The 15,134-nt window shown below is 37.4% G+C and overlaps 2 protein-coding genes across 12 annotated transcripts; both read left to right on the top strand.

The window, feature by feature from the left end:
• The first annotated feature begins 2,519 nt into the window (after positions 1–2,519).
• On the top strand, positions 2,520–7,384 carry LOC306903144 (SLAM family member 5-like). 4 transcript variants are annotated; one of them, XR_013787523.1, is made up of 8 exons: positions 2,520–2,754; positions 2,951–3,280; positions 3,886–4,188; positions 4,274–4,393; positions 4,492–4,559; positions 6,207–6,346; positions 6,432–7,114; positions 7,230–7,384. XR_013787523.1 is itself a non-coding variant. In XM_079472094.1 (6 exons), exons 1-6 carry the CDS (start codon positions 2,694–2,696, stop codon positions 5,098–5,100), a joined length of 930 nt encoding a protein of 309 aa, XP_079328220.1. In that variant the 5' UTR covers positions 2,523–2,693; the 3' UTR covers positions 5,101–5,784. The 4 variants fall into 4 exon arrangements, 3 of the variants coding, with proteins under 3 accessions (XP_079328220.1, XP_079328221.1, XP_079328219.1); XM_079472094.1 differs by lacking the exons at positions 6,207–6,346; positions 6,432–7,114; positions 7,230–7,384 and adding an exon at positions 5,053–5,784 and having other exon boundaries at positions 2,523–2,754; XM_079472095.1 differs by lacking the exons at positions 6,207–6,346; positions 6,432–7,114; positions 7,230–7,384 and adding an exon at positions 5,053–5,161 and having other exon boundaries at positions 2,523–2,754; positions 2,951–3,284; positions 3,914–4,188.
• Positions 7,385–9,827: 2,443 nt separating this feature from the next.
• Positions 9,828–14,354, top strand: LOC306903145 (SLAM family member 9-like). 8 transcript variants are annotated; one of them, XM_079472096.1, is made up of 7 exons: positions 9,828–9,905; positions 10,171–10,455; positions 11,089–11,418; positions 11,634–11,939; positions 12,351–12,476; positions 12,564–12,628; positions 13,670–14,349. In XM_079472096.1, the coding sequence occupies exons 2-7, from the start codon at positions 10,407–10,409 to the stop codon at positions 13,718–13,720; spliced, it is 927 nt and encodes a 308-aa protein (XP_079328222.1). In that variant the 5' UTR covers positions 9,828–9,905; positions 10,171–10,406; the 3' UTR covers positions 13,721–14,349. The 8 variants fall into 8 exon arrangements, with proteins under 8 accessions (XP_079328222.1, XP_079328227.1, XP_079328224.1 ...); XM_079472101.1 differs by lacking the exon at positions 12,564–12,628 and having other exon boundaries at positions 9,837–9,905; positions 10,171–10,263; positions 10,361–10,455; XM_079472097.1 differs by lacking the exon at positions 9,828–9,905 and having other exon boundaries at positions 9,987–10,279; positions 10,361–10,455.
• The last annotated feature ends 780 nt before the right edge of the window (positions 14,355–15,134 follow it).

The following is a 15,134-nucleotide window of genomic DNA, read 5'->3' as shown; positions in this document are numbered from 1 at the left end:
CTTGTTGTATGTGGTTGGAAACAGCATCAGGTGTATTTCTGGATACATGCAGTAAACATGTTTGTGGTTTTGACTTCAGTGTGTTTCTACCACAGCGAGAGGAGGAAAGTTCATTTTCTCATGTGAACCCCCTGACCCCCTCGCATCAGTGGAAACAACTCTTGTGAGAACGCTCTACACAGTAGATACAAGACTAGTACTTTAATGTGTTTAGTGATGTTTCCAAAACTGGAACTTAATAGGTTTTATATATCAGGAATGAAAATTATCCTTATCATTGTACAAAATTCATTGATTTAACCTTCTCATTACATTTATAACAAAGGTAAAAGCTCCTTTATGGAAAAAAAAATTTCAACCTCTATTTCTCATGACTGATATTGCATGGAGTGAATAGAGTCCTTTACACAAACATAAGCTAACAAAACTGGTCCTTGTGTCCTCTTGGCATTAACCCAACTCAAGTTTCAAGAAATGAAAAAGAAAAACAATTCAGCTTTTAAGAGAATTATAGACTCAAGTACCAAAAACATTTGGGTTCTTGGCCCAAATGGTTAACATTAACCTACAAAATAAAAAAAATCAATAATTCACTGAAAGGTAAACAAATGGAAACAACTCTATCAAACAGGGAAGTCTCGCACACAAATGACATTTAGCCACAGAATTACTGACCTTGTTATTACTGATCATGACAGGTCCGCGTGTTTTGTGTGGAGAGAAACATATTATTGTCAGTCATGACATAATATGCGTTCTCTCCAGTCTCGTCTCTGGCCCCACCCCTTCCTTGTTGGCTTGCCCTGAGTGTTTCATTACCCACACCTGTCCCTTATTATCCTCTGTTAGTTTCCCTATTTAATGCCCTCATGTCTATTGTCTTGTGCTCGTTCGTTGCATCGGTATCTGTGCTTGTGCCTTGTCCAGAGAGCCGCCGTGTTCATGTAGTCTAGTCTTTTTGAGTGTTCTGTTTAGTCTAGGTGTTTTATTTATCGTGCCTGTTTTTGCCCCATCGTGGGAAGTTTTCAGTTTTGGATTTTAGTTTTGTCAGTGTTTTCCCCCATCGTGGGTGTTTGTCTTATTATTTAAGCCTTTTAAACCCCTTCACTGCTGCCTGCGCTTGGGTTCTCCTTTCATCCCCTGACACCTTGCAACGGTTTCCAAATATCAATGGCAGGTTAGTTTTGATCAGATAAAGGTACTATACACAAGTCTAAAGTTTGTCCATGTGAAAAAAAAACAGGTGATGGTTTGCACATACAGAATAAGCTAAATATCTTTCTTGAACAGGAAACAGACTTCCGGGACCTATAGATGCAAAAAAGGTGACATTTTTCTCCGCAGCACAGTCAATCATCATTCAGGTCTCAGACAAAGGTTGATCTAGACACACATTTACTTTTATAAACAGATATTTCTAAATGACGGCAAGGTCAATATTTGATGAATGCGTTTGGAAAAGGTGAGTGAATGCAGTGCCCTGTATATCATTTCATCTGTGTGCAGGTGCTCTGTATGAAGCAGTGGTCACAATGGTCACTCACATCTAGCCTGTAAGGAAATCCTTATCAAGGGATGTTAAACCATCAAATTTACCTAAAGCAACTAGAGAACAAAGAAACCTTCAGTATCTTTGTACATTTATTTCTAAAAATGAACTTAAGCTGATTTCCCTTAAGGGAATATCCAACCATCATTAATTATTTCTCCGCAGGTGCCGTTGAAATGTAAATAATAGAACAGTAGATTTTCCTAATCACTCCCTCAGAATCAACCAGGCAACTCGGAGTCACATTTGATGAACAACTGTCCTTCAAAGATCACATTGCAAAGACAACGCGATCCTGTCGATATGCCTTATTCAACATCCAAAGGTTCGACCCTTTCTCACGGAGCATGCATGGCTGAAGCCCGGATCAGATTCAAGTCACTGACTTTCACTTGATCTGCTCCTGCATACTTTCACACCCTTCTACACCCCATCAAGAACCCTGCGTTCAGCAAAAAATGAGTCTCCCACTCATTCTCCTTTACAACTCCTTCCTGGTGAAACATTCATCCTAATGCGGTCCGGTCAACCACATCTTTCACAACCTTCAAAAAACTACTTAAAACCCATTTCTTCTGTGAATAATTGACAGACAAATGAAGAGGAAAAAAAACACTAACCCTCTTCTCTCAATAGGTAGGGGTCTGGCTTTTGTTGAAACTAGTAACTGTATTAGCACCTATCGTCCTATTGCTCTTTGTATGACATATCGCTTATTGCTCCCTGAACTCTTTGTAAGTCTCTTTGGATAAAAGCGTCGGCTAAATGACTAAATGTACTGCAACTGGACACACATGCTGAAAATCAAACATGGCTTTACAATATAAAATAAAATGTAGACTATATACTATTAAGCTGTTGCATTTTGTTAAAACGGCAGCATTGCTTGTAACATAAGCCTGTAAATGATAAGTGGAAGAGAAGGAGGAGTTAAACTGACAACGAGAACTGAGGTGAAAAGCAGAAGTGCATTACCTTCTGTGAGCCGTGTCACTGCATGTTGTTGCATTATTTCTCTATGTTGGATGTATTTTGTTATGTTGTGAGATTATGAAGCAGAACAGAAAACTCTTTTTTTACATGGATTATCTGGCTGACAGCCTTTAAGAGTCATTTCTTTTCTCTCTGGCTTTGTTTTTGTGCAATGTGGAGTTATTATCAGATTATTCTGTGTTTCTTCTGCCCGTGTTTCTTGCTCATAAACAGTATGTGATATTTGATTCTTTTAAGGAATATGAAGATTTTATCATCTTATCTTTATTTGTGTTGGTAAAGTAAGAACAGCATTCATTAATTCAACTTTAAATGCGATCAAGATTGTTATTTGAACACAGGATCTTTACAGTCTGTTTGATTTCTGACAGGTTTTTGTTTATGAAATGAGTGTGTTTTGTGTTTCAGGTGTGTTTGGTGTTGATGGAGATGTAGTGAAGTCAGTGTCAGTGATGGAGGGAGAATCTGTCACTTTACACACTGATGTTACTCACATACAGAGAGACGATTACATGGCGTGGCAGTTTGGACCTCAAGGGTCTCGTATAGCTCAAATCTTTAAGAGAAGCGTTGATATGAATGACAGTAAGGAGATGTTTGGTGGCAGGCTGAAGATGGACACACAGACTGGATCTCTCACCATCACAAACATCAGAATCACAGACTCTGGACTTTATAAACTACAGATCATCAGAAACACAGGAACTTTAGACAAGAGATTCAATGTTACTGTTTTTAGTGAGTGAGTTATTGGGTCTTTTTCCCCGGGAAGTTTTTATGACATCCTGGTTCAGGTTGTTCCGTCTATAAGAAAGTAAACAGTTCCCTTTTTACTTTCTATCAGTTAATATTATTATTATTAATTTGCATTTGACAGCAAGGATTAAATACACACTTAGAGAGACAAAAGTACATTAACATCCTGTTACAGCTAAATGGTAAAAGAAGAAAATGGCAATAACAGAACTACAGTATGTTGAGTAAAACTAAGTAAATGTACATTTAGTAATTTAGCAGATGCTTTTATCCAAAGCGACTTACAAAGAGTTCAGGGAGCAATAAGCGATATGTCATGCAGGAGCAATAATACAATAGGTGCGAATACAAAGTTACTAGTTTCAACAAATCTTTTGAGAGAAGAGAGAGGGTTGGAGTATAAAAAAAATCTGAATTTAACACGACATTGTCTTCCGAACACAGTTAATTTATGTATGAAAACTGCTGTTTGTCATGATGGTGTAGAATTTATTAGTTTTAATGTATGCAGCATATACCTGCATAGAGAAACTTACAGGTGTCTTAATTCCTGAAATAATAATAATATTTTATTGTCATATTTCCAGCTCGTCTGTCTTTTCCTGTCATCTCCAGAAACTCTTCAAACTGTTCTTCATCATCAGAAAGATCTTCAGCGTCAAAATGTGTGTTGTTGTGTTCAGTGATGAATGTGACACGTGTGAGTCTCTCCTGGTACAAAGGAAACAGTTTATTGTCCAGCATCAGTGTCTCTGATCTCAACATCAGACTCTCTCTTCCTCTGGAGGTGGAATATGAGGATACAAACACATACAGATGTGTGGTCAACAATCCCATCACAAACCACACACAACATTTGGACATCAATGAACTCTGTCAGCTGTGTTCAGGTAAGACTATGATGAATGTTGGAAAAAAGTCAGATTTAAGTCATAAGACAGATAATAATGTCTGTTTTATCTTTGTGCTTCACAGATCTCCTGCGTTCACATTTGATTCTGCTGATAGTTGTCGCTGTGATGTTGCCGGTGGTGGTCAGTAGTGTAATTCTAGTAGTCTGGTGTTTCAAAAAGCGTAAAAAGTCATCAAAACAAGGCAAGTTTAACATGCACTTTATATAAACTATATAAAAATAATACTAACCAATCTGAACATTTTGGAGATTAAATATGTGATTATTATTCTTTAAGCAGATCAGACTCTGGATGAAGAGGTCCTTTACACAGAACCAAACATCTCTACACAACAGTTTTATAATGTGGTAAGATCATTTAACATTATTATCTGTTTCTTCTTTGTATTGTTTGGCTGAAGTATTATATTGTATGTATGATAAACATTAGTGTGTCTGCTTATATCAGTGTTTTGCATGTTCTGAATAAAGAAACGCAGTCACCCAGTTTTGGGTCCAAAAGGGTCAACTTGTTTGGTAAATTAAACCAGAAGATGTTAATGTTTATATTTAAAACAACCCATAACTTTGGGTTGAAACAAACAAGTATAGACCCAGCCTTGAAAACACCCCAACCTTTTATTTTTGCAATGATGCTTCACTGGTTTCAAAGAAAATACAATCCCATATCGCACTAAATGGACAGACAGGTCACTTTACATTCGGGCTCTGCCTATTCACTATTGTACTTGTACTATTTTTGCTTTAATATTTTATTGTCTGGCATGTTTTCTTGCTAAGTGTGTGAAATTCATCTCTTTTATTCAGTCCTTATTTTTATTTATTTCTGTTTTTCTTATAGAATGTTGTTGAAGCAGAGCGCACAGAATATTCTAGTGTAGCGACATGATATGAATAAAATTAATTATTTTTATATAACTTTGGCTGGTTGTGAGTTTTTTTGAACAGAGCATATTTGCTTGTAATGGCATATTTATATTATCTAAGGTTACATGCCGTGTAATACAGTCATATTTATGACGTCAAAGCCATAACACCTGAAAGGAAACCAATGATCTTTCCCATCTAATTTGTATTTTGCCTAAACCCAATGATAACATGCAAACATCAGGGCTCACATTCAGGGCTGTGTGTTCTGTACCTGGAATGACCATAGGAATAACTTTCAGCCCAGAAGCAACTTACTGCATGGACTCTGTTTTCATATACTGTATGTTTGGTTTAGGCTACGTGCATCCTATTAGATGACACAAGTCAAGCTTGTATTGCAGCCTGTGTGTTTGGCCGTTGGGTTAAACCGTTTTTTTATTGTCTTATCAGCACTTCCCCTTTTCTGTATTTTTTTTGCTGGTAACACCTGTTCGATAATATATAGGCTTTTCCTCAATACATTTATAAGTTTGCATGTATAATTTGCTGTGCTATTTAGTGCTTTGAAAACATGTTTGAATGTTATGCAAACTTAGTCTGAATTGTACTTTAAAACAGTGAGTTTACTGTAAATGGAAAATTACAGTTTCTGCCTATACACTGTTTTAGTTATTAAGTATTATTCAATAAACATGCTTAAGCTAGATTCTTTCTGTTTTTCTCCAGACATACCATAATAGACAAGTTTACGAGCTTCCGTAACCACAATAGATCTAGTAAAAGGCTTTATAAAAGTCTCTGTCTCACAACACTTCATACATTTTTAAAGGCTGAACTTGCCGAAGCTGCATCAACTTGTCAAAATTCCCCAGCAACGCCACAGAACAAGTTCTTACATGCAGTAGAATACAGAGGTTGTCGGTCAAAATGTAATCCACCATCATCACTCGCCCATCTCATCCACCCAACATTGTATTTAGCTCATCTGCTCTCTGCTGTCTGCCGGGATGTACTGCAGTGTAAATCACAAAAACACAGAAGAGAATCTCTGGTGATATGGTGCGAATACTTGCTTTTCTGTGTCTTTGGTGCGTTATAAGTTTACATTTACATTTTGTCATTTAGCAGACACTTTCATCCAAAGCGACTTACAAAGAATTCAGGTTGCCCATGCAAGTTGCCCATTCATGTATTAGACACGTACAATTGTGTCGGAACAAGAGATGCATTCTATCTAAAAGTGGATGCTCACTTTCTACTTGATGGTAAGTGAAGATTTTCACTGTTAAAAATATTTGTTTTGATAATAGTGTTTCAGTGTTATTCATATTGTTGTGTGTTTCATTTCAGCTGAGGATGTTCCGATTTGTTATCTATGGCTAAAATACACTACAAGACTTTTGTCCAGGTTTTCAGTCTGGACTTGTTGCTGTCTTTCCCAGTCTGCAGTGTGTTTCTATCTTCAAGTGTATGATGTCTAGTTCAGATTTTTAGAAGTGTTGTAGTTTACTGGTAGACACCAGGGGGCGTGCACATCGAGCAAATGTTTATGCAAGGCAATAGATGCAAATGAGATGATGATGCTTAATAGAAGTCTTTAGTAAATGGATTTTTGTGCAAATTGTGGTTTTCGTGCACTGAAATTATACATAACTCGGCAAATTATTATTATTAGTCATTTACGACTAATGCTGTGAGTCACTAACCGTTTCTGAAATAGTCACACAAACAAAGGGGGAAAAAAGTAACAGACAACTGAGCATCTCATGGTTTATCTGTTGTTTATGGTTTATAAACCCCTCACATCTGCTTTGATAAACAGCAAGACTCGATGCTAGCGGGACTTTCTCACGCTGAGATGTTGATTCTGCTTGCATGTGCGCTTGGTTCATAACCTTTAATTTGCCTTTTTTGTGGTGTAATTTTATATACAGCAGATGTCTCTGGAAAAAAATCCCCTCCCCTTCTCTTTTTACGCTTAGCAGATGTCCAGGTGAGCCATTATTCCTGTTCTCCCAGGCAGAGCTGTACAGGTAAATGTAAGATGTGTTGGCACAACGTGCTTCATCCGTGACCTTGTATGTTCCGTTTCATCAAAACCAGTGTGATAGTTGCCATGAGACCTTAAATGATGTTTGTTTATTACAGACGTCAGTGGAAATGTATACACAACACAGCACAACAAAAGGATGACTGAGCAGACAGTGATAAGGGTTGACCTGATATGGGGTTGAACAAGAGCGCTGAAGCAAATAATAAAAATGTGATGAAAATGTGATGAAAATATATTTTGTAGAAGGCTGGTAACCTTTTGACCCCTTTTGATTTCCATTGTATAGCTCAGAACCACAAAACCACATTTCCAAAATGTATTGTTTTGTGTTTCACAGCAGTGTCGTTGATAGGACTTTTTACTTCTGTGAACTATCACATGAGCATTCTCTTAATATAATAGCATCAGGTTTGACATTATGCAGATCTCAAAATGAGTTAAAATATTAAAGTAACCAAATCGTAGAGCAAACCATCCTCTCAGCGGAGAACCCTCAAGCTGTGGCTCTGATGATAAGATGAGCTTTCCAGATAAACCGATACAAACGTTTCTATGTATCTGGTCACAACACGCAATCTTAGTTCACCCAAAACGTTTTATTCTGTCATCTCAGACTCACACTCAGATATATATTTATTTTTTCTGGTGAACACAAAGGAAGATATTTGAAAGTATGTCCGTAACTAAACAGTTCTCATCCCCCATTGACTCACATAGTATTTATTTTCCCTACTATGGCAGTCAATGGGGGACGAGATCTGTTTGGTTCCTGACATTCCTTCAAATATCTTCCTTTGTGTTCACAGAACAAAGCAATGTATACAGGTTTGGAACAATGTTCATTTTTGGGTGAACTATCCCGTTAAAAATAAAGTTTCTGAAACGAGTTTTGCAGAGATGCCATAGATAAACCATCTTGGTTCCCTACAGAAACTTTCATTCAAGGGTTCTTAAAATAAACTTCTTCTAAGAAAGTTCTTACTTACCTTTTTTTATAGTCTGTAAAAACTTTTTTCCACTATAACGAATATTTTGTGCTACAGAAAGGCTCTTTGTAGGCCTACACTATGTGTGCATGCTTAAAACAGAAGTGTTATGATCATGCATCTTATTTTTTTTCTTTTGCATTGAATTTTTTTGAAAACCCACATATGAAACGTGAGGCAACAGAGAACTTTGCTCTGTTTCCTGACTCATACAGAGAAGTTCTGTGGTGTTTATATAGGTCAGTACAGGGCATCGAGCGTGCAGACCGATGTATAAAAGCGTGTCTATTATTGGATGCATGTGATCGGTTTGCAAACGCTATCTGGCAAACGCATGTTTGCAAATTGTGGGTGAAGAGTTTCTTGTATTCACAAGGTCTTCATAAAACCTTGCCGTAGCTTTTGCCAGGAAGTATAAAGGGTGTTCTTTGAAGTCGATTCAAAATGTTTGCTTTCATACACCACATTTGTATATTTGCAAAAAGTATTTAAAACTACTTTTATGACATTCAGCTTGTACAATGTTTTAGAGCATTCCCAGATGGCCCAGATCCGGGCGGGAACTGGGCCAAACTAGGTTGCTCTCTAGGTTTTCCATGGAAATCAATCTCATCGCAATCTGCAAGAAGACATTCAATGACCACTAAATAGTATAATGTGTCAAATATAAGGCAGAACTTGCATTAGATTGTGAAAAATGGTCATAATGGTCAACAGGTGCTTAAAGTTGAGAAAAAAATTGTATGCTGGACAAGAAATGAGAAAGAATGATCTTCCTACAGTCTTGACAGAGTTTGTGGGTGTGTTGTTCTCACGGAGCACAGAGTCTTCATTCAGCCTTGAGGACAAAAAACGAACTGATATCAATGAATGAAAGCTCCTCTCTATACACAGACTTCATACATTTGATATGCAAGGAACAGCTCATACTGTATATAGTCTGGTATATAGTCTGCCTTAGGATGGGAATTTTTCTAAATCATCAATGCCATTCTTTATGGAGACAATGACGACTGAAAATATAAGACCTTTCTCAAAGAATTGGACTGTGATCGCACCAATGTGAAATAACACACAAGCATGTGTTGTCAGCCAAATCCATTGAGTGTTTCCTTCCCATTTAGGGCGTACTGCATGTGTATCCCTCTCGGTTTGTTCCCGGTGCACTAAAATTCCCGGTGCACTAGAGGGTCAGTCCGCCCCTGTTTTGGAATTAATATAAAATCACAAATGGTTCTCATTAAAGGAAACGCGCTCACCAAGATTGTTTAATGTGAACGGTCTCTTTGTTCTACAGGAAACAGTGGCATATACCAGAAGCCAAAGTGTTAGACTCACTAGAAAGTGTGAATCCTGAGGTGGGTTTAAAAGACAAATATACCCTTAACAGTATTTAGTTTCTCTATTAAAAGATATTTGATATGATTTATGAAGGGAACTTCATTTACAAAAGGCTCTATTAGTGAACACAAGAAGGCTTAAAAAAACACAAAATAATCACTAAACCATGTGTACTGGTAACCTGCATCTCATGTTTTTATTTATATAATATGTTATCTGTTTGATAGACGAGAGATATCGAGCAAGTTCATACAAGTAGATCTGTAGATCTAGATGCTGTGAGAGATGAAAATCTTTTTTTTCTGGCAGACAGGCACATGACAGGAAGAAGAAGAAGAAGAGGCCTGACCACAATGTTACAACATCAGTACTGACAGATGTTATATGATAATCAAATATATAATTGTTCAGATGATTGTTGTTTACACGTAACTAAAAACTAAGGTATTTAAGGTATTATTTTTACATTTACATATATTTATGTTTACCAGGACAGTTTAATAGGGACTAGTGCTGTGCCGTCATATGGGGAGGGGCGCACTAAGCGGGGCGTGAACTGAAATCAGCAGAATCTGCGTGTTTTTAGCAAAACAAAGATTTTTCTTCACTGCAGTTGTTTCATTCATGAATCTGCCTTAATGCTTTAAATTCCACAAAGTAACTTACGTTATTTGCGTGAACTGTTTGTTTTTCTTTGTGCTTCTCACAGCTCGCAAGTTGGGACAAGCAGCGGATTCCTCCTCCATAAAGCTGCTTTCATTTTTTGGACAAAACCTGCTCTTTATGCTTTGGGGAAAACTATGTAGGCGAACTTATATGTAAATAACAACGTTACAAAAAAGTGATGTTTGAAGTTGTTACATTTCGGATGTGATGCAGTAAACGAGCTCACTTTACAGAAGATGTGGAGTTTGATGATAAAAGACCGTCTGAGGGATTTGGATCATGATTCATAAATCGGTTTTCCTTTATCTGTGCCTGTGGTCTGCACGTGGTAAGGTTTCACATTTTTTGTAGGATTTTCACATTTCTTAATATTTCTCATTGACCATTTTAATGTGAAAAAATGTGGATGCGTATACAAAGAATTATGATGATTGAAATGTAATTTAAATGAGAATAAAAGACTACATTTTGGATTACTGGGGAATTATTATATGTGACAGGGGAAAAGTGTCTCTACGAGTGTTTTGTTCAAATAAATCAAAATAAATGAAGAGTGGTATTAAAACAAAAGATCACCAGACAACAAGCTCATTTGTTTAGAGATATAGCCCTACCACTGTTTAATCATGTCATGTAGCCTTTATACAAGTTGAGTCTTTGTTGGTTGAAGCTTTGGGGCGGTTTTGGGGAGAGGGATTATTTACTACGCCTTTGGTAAATTAGGACATTTAAGCAGTTTTTACAATCATGCTTCACAAAAATCATTTACTGGTGTGCATTTGAGACAATACAAGGGCACTTGTGAATTTTTAAATATGTAAACGGAAGATATATTCAGTTGTGACAGCTCTTACATTTATTTTAGTATAGGACTAGTCTCAAACCTTGTCCGGGAAACTGCCCCTACATCCTGTAACCTCATTTTGTTGGAATGAATTTTAAAGCAGGTTTTGTTCTTCAGGTGTGTTTGGTGTTGATGGAGATGAAGTGAAGTCAGTGTCATTGATGGAGGGAGAATCTGTCACTTTACACACTGATCTTACTCACATACAGAGACAAGATCAGATACTTTGGATGTTTGGACCTCAAGAGAAGCGTACAGTTGAAATATATAAGCAAATCATTGATATGTATGACAGTAATGAGATATTTGGTGGCAGACTGAAGATGGACAGTCACACTGGATCTGTCACCATCACAAACATCACCATCACAGACTCTGGACTTTATAAACTACAGATCATCACCAACAGTGGAACTTCATATAAGAGATTCAATGTTACTGTGTATGGTGAGTACAGGTAAAAGGCTTGTCTAAATGTTAAAGGAAAAAACAGGCACTTGTTTCTCAGTGCTGTACAGTAGAGCACAATGTCACTATGCACTGCGGTGGAAAGCAAACACTCATGTGGTCTGGCTGGTCTACATGATGCTGAGGGATCTACGCCATTTGTTGTACATAGATATTATTCAAAAGTGTATTCATGTTCTCTTTCATATTTCCAGCTCGTCTGTCTGTTCCTGTCATCACGAGAAACTCTTCAAACTGTTCTTCATCATCAGAAAGATCTTCAGCGTCAACATGTGTGTTGTTGTTGTGCTCAGTGATGAATGTGACACGTGTGAGTCTCTCCTGGTACAAAGGAAACAGTTTATTGTCCAGCATCAGTGTGTCTGATCTCAACATCAGACTCTCTCTTCCTCTGGAGGTGGAATATCAGGATACAAACACATACAGATGTGTGGTGTCCAATCCGGTCAGCAACCAGACTCAACATCTCAACATCAATGATGTTTGTCAGACATGTTCAGGTAAAACACTTGAAGATATTTAAAGGTGTACTGTTTCATTTCATCAACTATAAAAAGATGAAAATACATTATATGATACAAGTGTTCCAAAAACGGCTGTTTTGTTTTATTCCCGTCAAGATCACATGACAAACCATATTATTACACTAATGGATGATAAATGTATGTCAGCATACGAATATTTCTTAAATTACAATTAATGAAAAGCTTGTTTTGGCGAGTTATAACAAAAAATACCCAAAATGACATCATAGGTCTTTAACTGATATTGCAGCATTTGAACATACTGTAGACATGAAACTTGTTAAATGAAAGGTAATGAAGATTATACAGTTTAGATACTGAATTCAACAACATATTGGTTAAAGTGAAATACTGAAGGACTAATTTTTTTTCTGTTGTTCATTGCAGAAAGCAGAGATTTTCTAGTAGGAATCGCTGTTGTTTTGGCAATTGTTATTGTGTCAGCAGTACTTGTTGCGGCGACTGTAGGCCTATACTTACACAAAACAAAATGTAGTCAAGCAACAAATGGAGGCAAGTACTACCAATCTCTTTTTTTCAAAACCATCTGAGATAACAAATCATTTTGTATTTTGAAAACTGTAATTATCATTAAAACAGTTCAGACTCGTGAAGAAGTGCTTTACGCCGAGACGACATTTTGTGCACGTAGGGTACAGAGTTCGGTAAGAGTTTAAGGAATCGCGGTGTGCGCTGTCTATTTCTGTCTGCCTGTAAGAAAAATCAGCGAGAGAAAAATCTAAATCTGTTTGCAAAGCTGAAGGAGAAATCATTGTTGTTTTGTGCTTCTGCTTCACATCTTCATTTTGTGTGAGAATGACACGGATTGCAATAAACTTGAAATGTTGTATTACATTTACATTTAGTCATTTAGCCGACGCTTTTATCCAAAGAGACTTACAAAGATTTCAGGGAGCAATACGCGATATGTCATACAAGAGCAATAATACAATAGATGCTAATGCAAAGTTACTAGTGTCCTGTTGAGAGAAGAGGGTTAGTGAACGTATTTTTCTTTTTTTCTCCTCATTTGTCTCTTAAGTATTCACAGAAGAGATGGGTTTTAAGTAGTTTGTTGAAGGTTGTGAGCGATGTGGTTGACCGGACCGCATTGGGAAGAATGTTCCACCAGGAAGACGATTTACTGCCCTTATGAGAAGGCATTACAAGACGCCGCTCGTTCGTGAACGCAGGGTTCATGATGGGGTGTAGGAGTTTAGGAGGGTGTGAAAGTATGCCGGTGCAGATCCAGTGATAGTCCTGTATGCAAACATCAGTGACTTGAATCTGATCCGGGCTTCAACCGGTAGCCAGTGGAGAGAGATGAAAAGGGGTGTCAGATGAGCCCTTTTGGGCTGTTGAAAGATGAGGCGTGCTGCTGCGTTTTGAAACAGCTTAACCTGTATTAAGATCCATGCTTCATAGCTTAAAGGTAGAGCTATCTGTAGCCGGCTGTGTTTATATGATTATGAATGTTTGTGATCAGCTCCATGTTTGATGTTTTTCAGTCTGCTTTATTGTTATGATGCTTATGCTTATTAAAAGTGTTTAAATGCACACATTTGTTTGGCATATGGAAACAAATGTGGTTCTTGGTTTGATGTTTTAATGAATGACTGGCATTTACAGGGGCGATTTCATTACCTCTTTTCATATTGACTCGGCATTACTTAAATGTCTCATGTTTCTATTTCTATCTCTTACAGAACCGGGATGAAGGGGAACACGTGCTTTACGCGAGTGTCATTAAGAGGTGACATACATTGTACAGTACAATTGTCAAAACATCTCACCCCTAAACAGTACATGTACATGTTTTCACATTCGTAAACTGTAGCACCGCTGTTTATCAGCCAACAGCATTCATGAGACATCTGTTGAATTCCCCTCTCCATGGCCTGCCTGGCCTTGAATAGTTTAGATGCCATAGGGACTGTTTGGGAATGTTTAAATATTTGGACCATCTCTAGCGTTTCACTGCCTCTGAAGCACATTTTGAGTATTGTTTATAGGAAAATTAAGGAAAGACTTGGTGTAGCCCAGTTTTTCAAATTTTTATCGCAACAGTTACTTGAAGTTGCATAAATGTTTTTTAGAGAACGTGTTCCCACATGATCTGTCATGAGGTCAGTGGAACATTCCATGTACTGCCAATATCAGCACTTAAATGTTTAGTATTCAATATTGCCTTAAAATTATTATTATTATATAGTATGCATATTTCGTATGCCTCCCAGTTTTTATATACTTGCGACATTAACATTTCAACACTTTTGTATTTGCATAATTGATGTTTTCCTCGAAAATATGTTCACATTTATGTGTGTTCTATATCTTGTGTATTAAAACAAGCATTTCTAAGCGGATTGAACCCACTTGAAAGGTCTTTTGAACTGTGTGTGATCATTTACATTTAGTCATTTAGCAGCAATAAGCGATATGTCATACAAGATCAAACTCCTGGACGAGGAGTTGTGCCGCATGCTCCGTGAGATAGTGTCAACCTTTCGAATGTTGAATAAGGCATATCGCGTTGCAATGTGATCATTGAAGGACAGCTGTTCATCAAGGTGGAGTGTGCCGGAAACACGAGTAGTTGTGTCTTGGCCGGGCTCAGCTGGAGATGATGGTCTTTCATCCAAGCTGTGATGTCATCTAGGGTGTTATGCAAGCTGCTAAAGTGGTATCGTTTGGGTAAAACAAGATTTAGATCTAAGTGTGGCCAGCATAATATGATCCATTTAGCCATTCAGCACCTTGATAGCACACATACATCTGGCTTGCGTCTATTTGATGCCTGTATTTACATCTGCAAGACATCTACAATACACAGTTTTCATATATGCAATACGTGTCGGAGACGTCTGCTGTCATCTAGAAGATGTCTGTGAGATGTTTATGATTTTGAACGGATGTAAAGCTGCACTTTCTAAGATGTTTAGCAGATGTTTTTACGCGGCAGATGTTTCCAGATCTTTAGCAGACGTATTGCGGGGAGCAAACTATGTATTGCAGATGTAAATCCAGACGTCAAATAGTCGTAAGCCAGATGGATTGTGCTATCTGGGCATTGATTTTGTTTCTTCCCGAGGTTCAGAATGGGACACATTTTCACATTGTGGCAATCGAGCAGAAAGTAAAAATCGACTGTTAATTAGATTCAACTTTATT

Source organism: Barbatula barbatula (assembly GCF_947034865.1).
Source record: "Barbatula barbatula genome assembly, chromosome: 13".
Classification (NCBI taxonomy): domain Eukaryota; kingdom Metazoa; phylum Chordata; class Actinopteri; order Cypriniformes; family Nemacheilidae; genus Barbatula; species Barbatula barbatula.
This window is presented reverse-complemented; position numbering and strand designations above follow the sequence as displayed.

Bases quoted from the DNA above. Each gene is read 5' to 3' on its own strand.
- LOC306903144 (XM_079472093.1), top strand. From the start codon at position 2,694: ATGTGGAGTTATTATCAGATTATTCTGTGTTTCTTCTGCCCGTGTTTC. The intron at 2,755-2,950 runs GTATGTGATATT...TTTGTGTTTCAG, and splicing joins GTGTTTCTTGCTCATAAACA to GTGTGTTTGGTGTTGATGGA. The intron at 3,281-3,885 runs GTGAGTGAGTTA...TCATATTTCCAG, and splicing joins ATTCAATGTTACTGTTTTTA to CTCGTCTGTCTTTTCCTGTC.
- LOC306903145 (XM_079472096.1), top strand. From the start codon at position 10,407: ATGATTCATAAATCGGTTTTCCTTTATCTGTGCCTGTGGTCTGCACGT. The intron at 12,477-12,563 runs GCAAGTACTACC...TCATTAAAACAG, and splicing joins TAGTCAAGCAACAAATGGAG to TTCAGACTCGTGAAGAAGTG. The intron at 12,629-13,669 runs GTAAGAGTTTAA...TATCTCTTACAG, and splicing joins CACGTAGGGTACAGAGTTCG to AACCGGGATGAAGGGGAACA.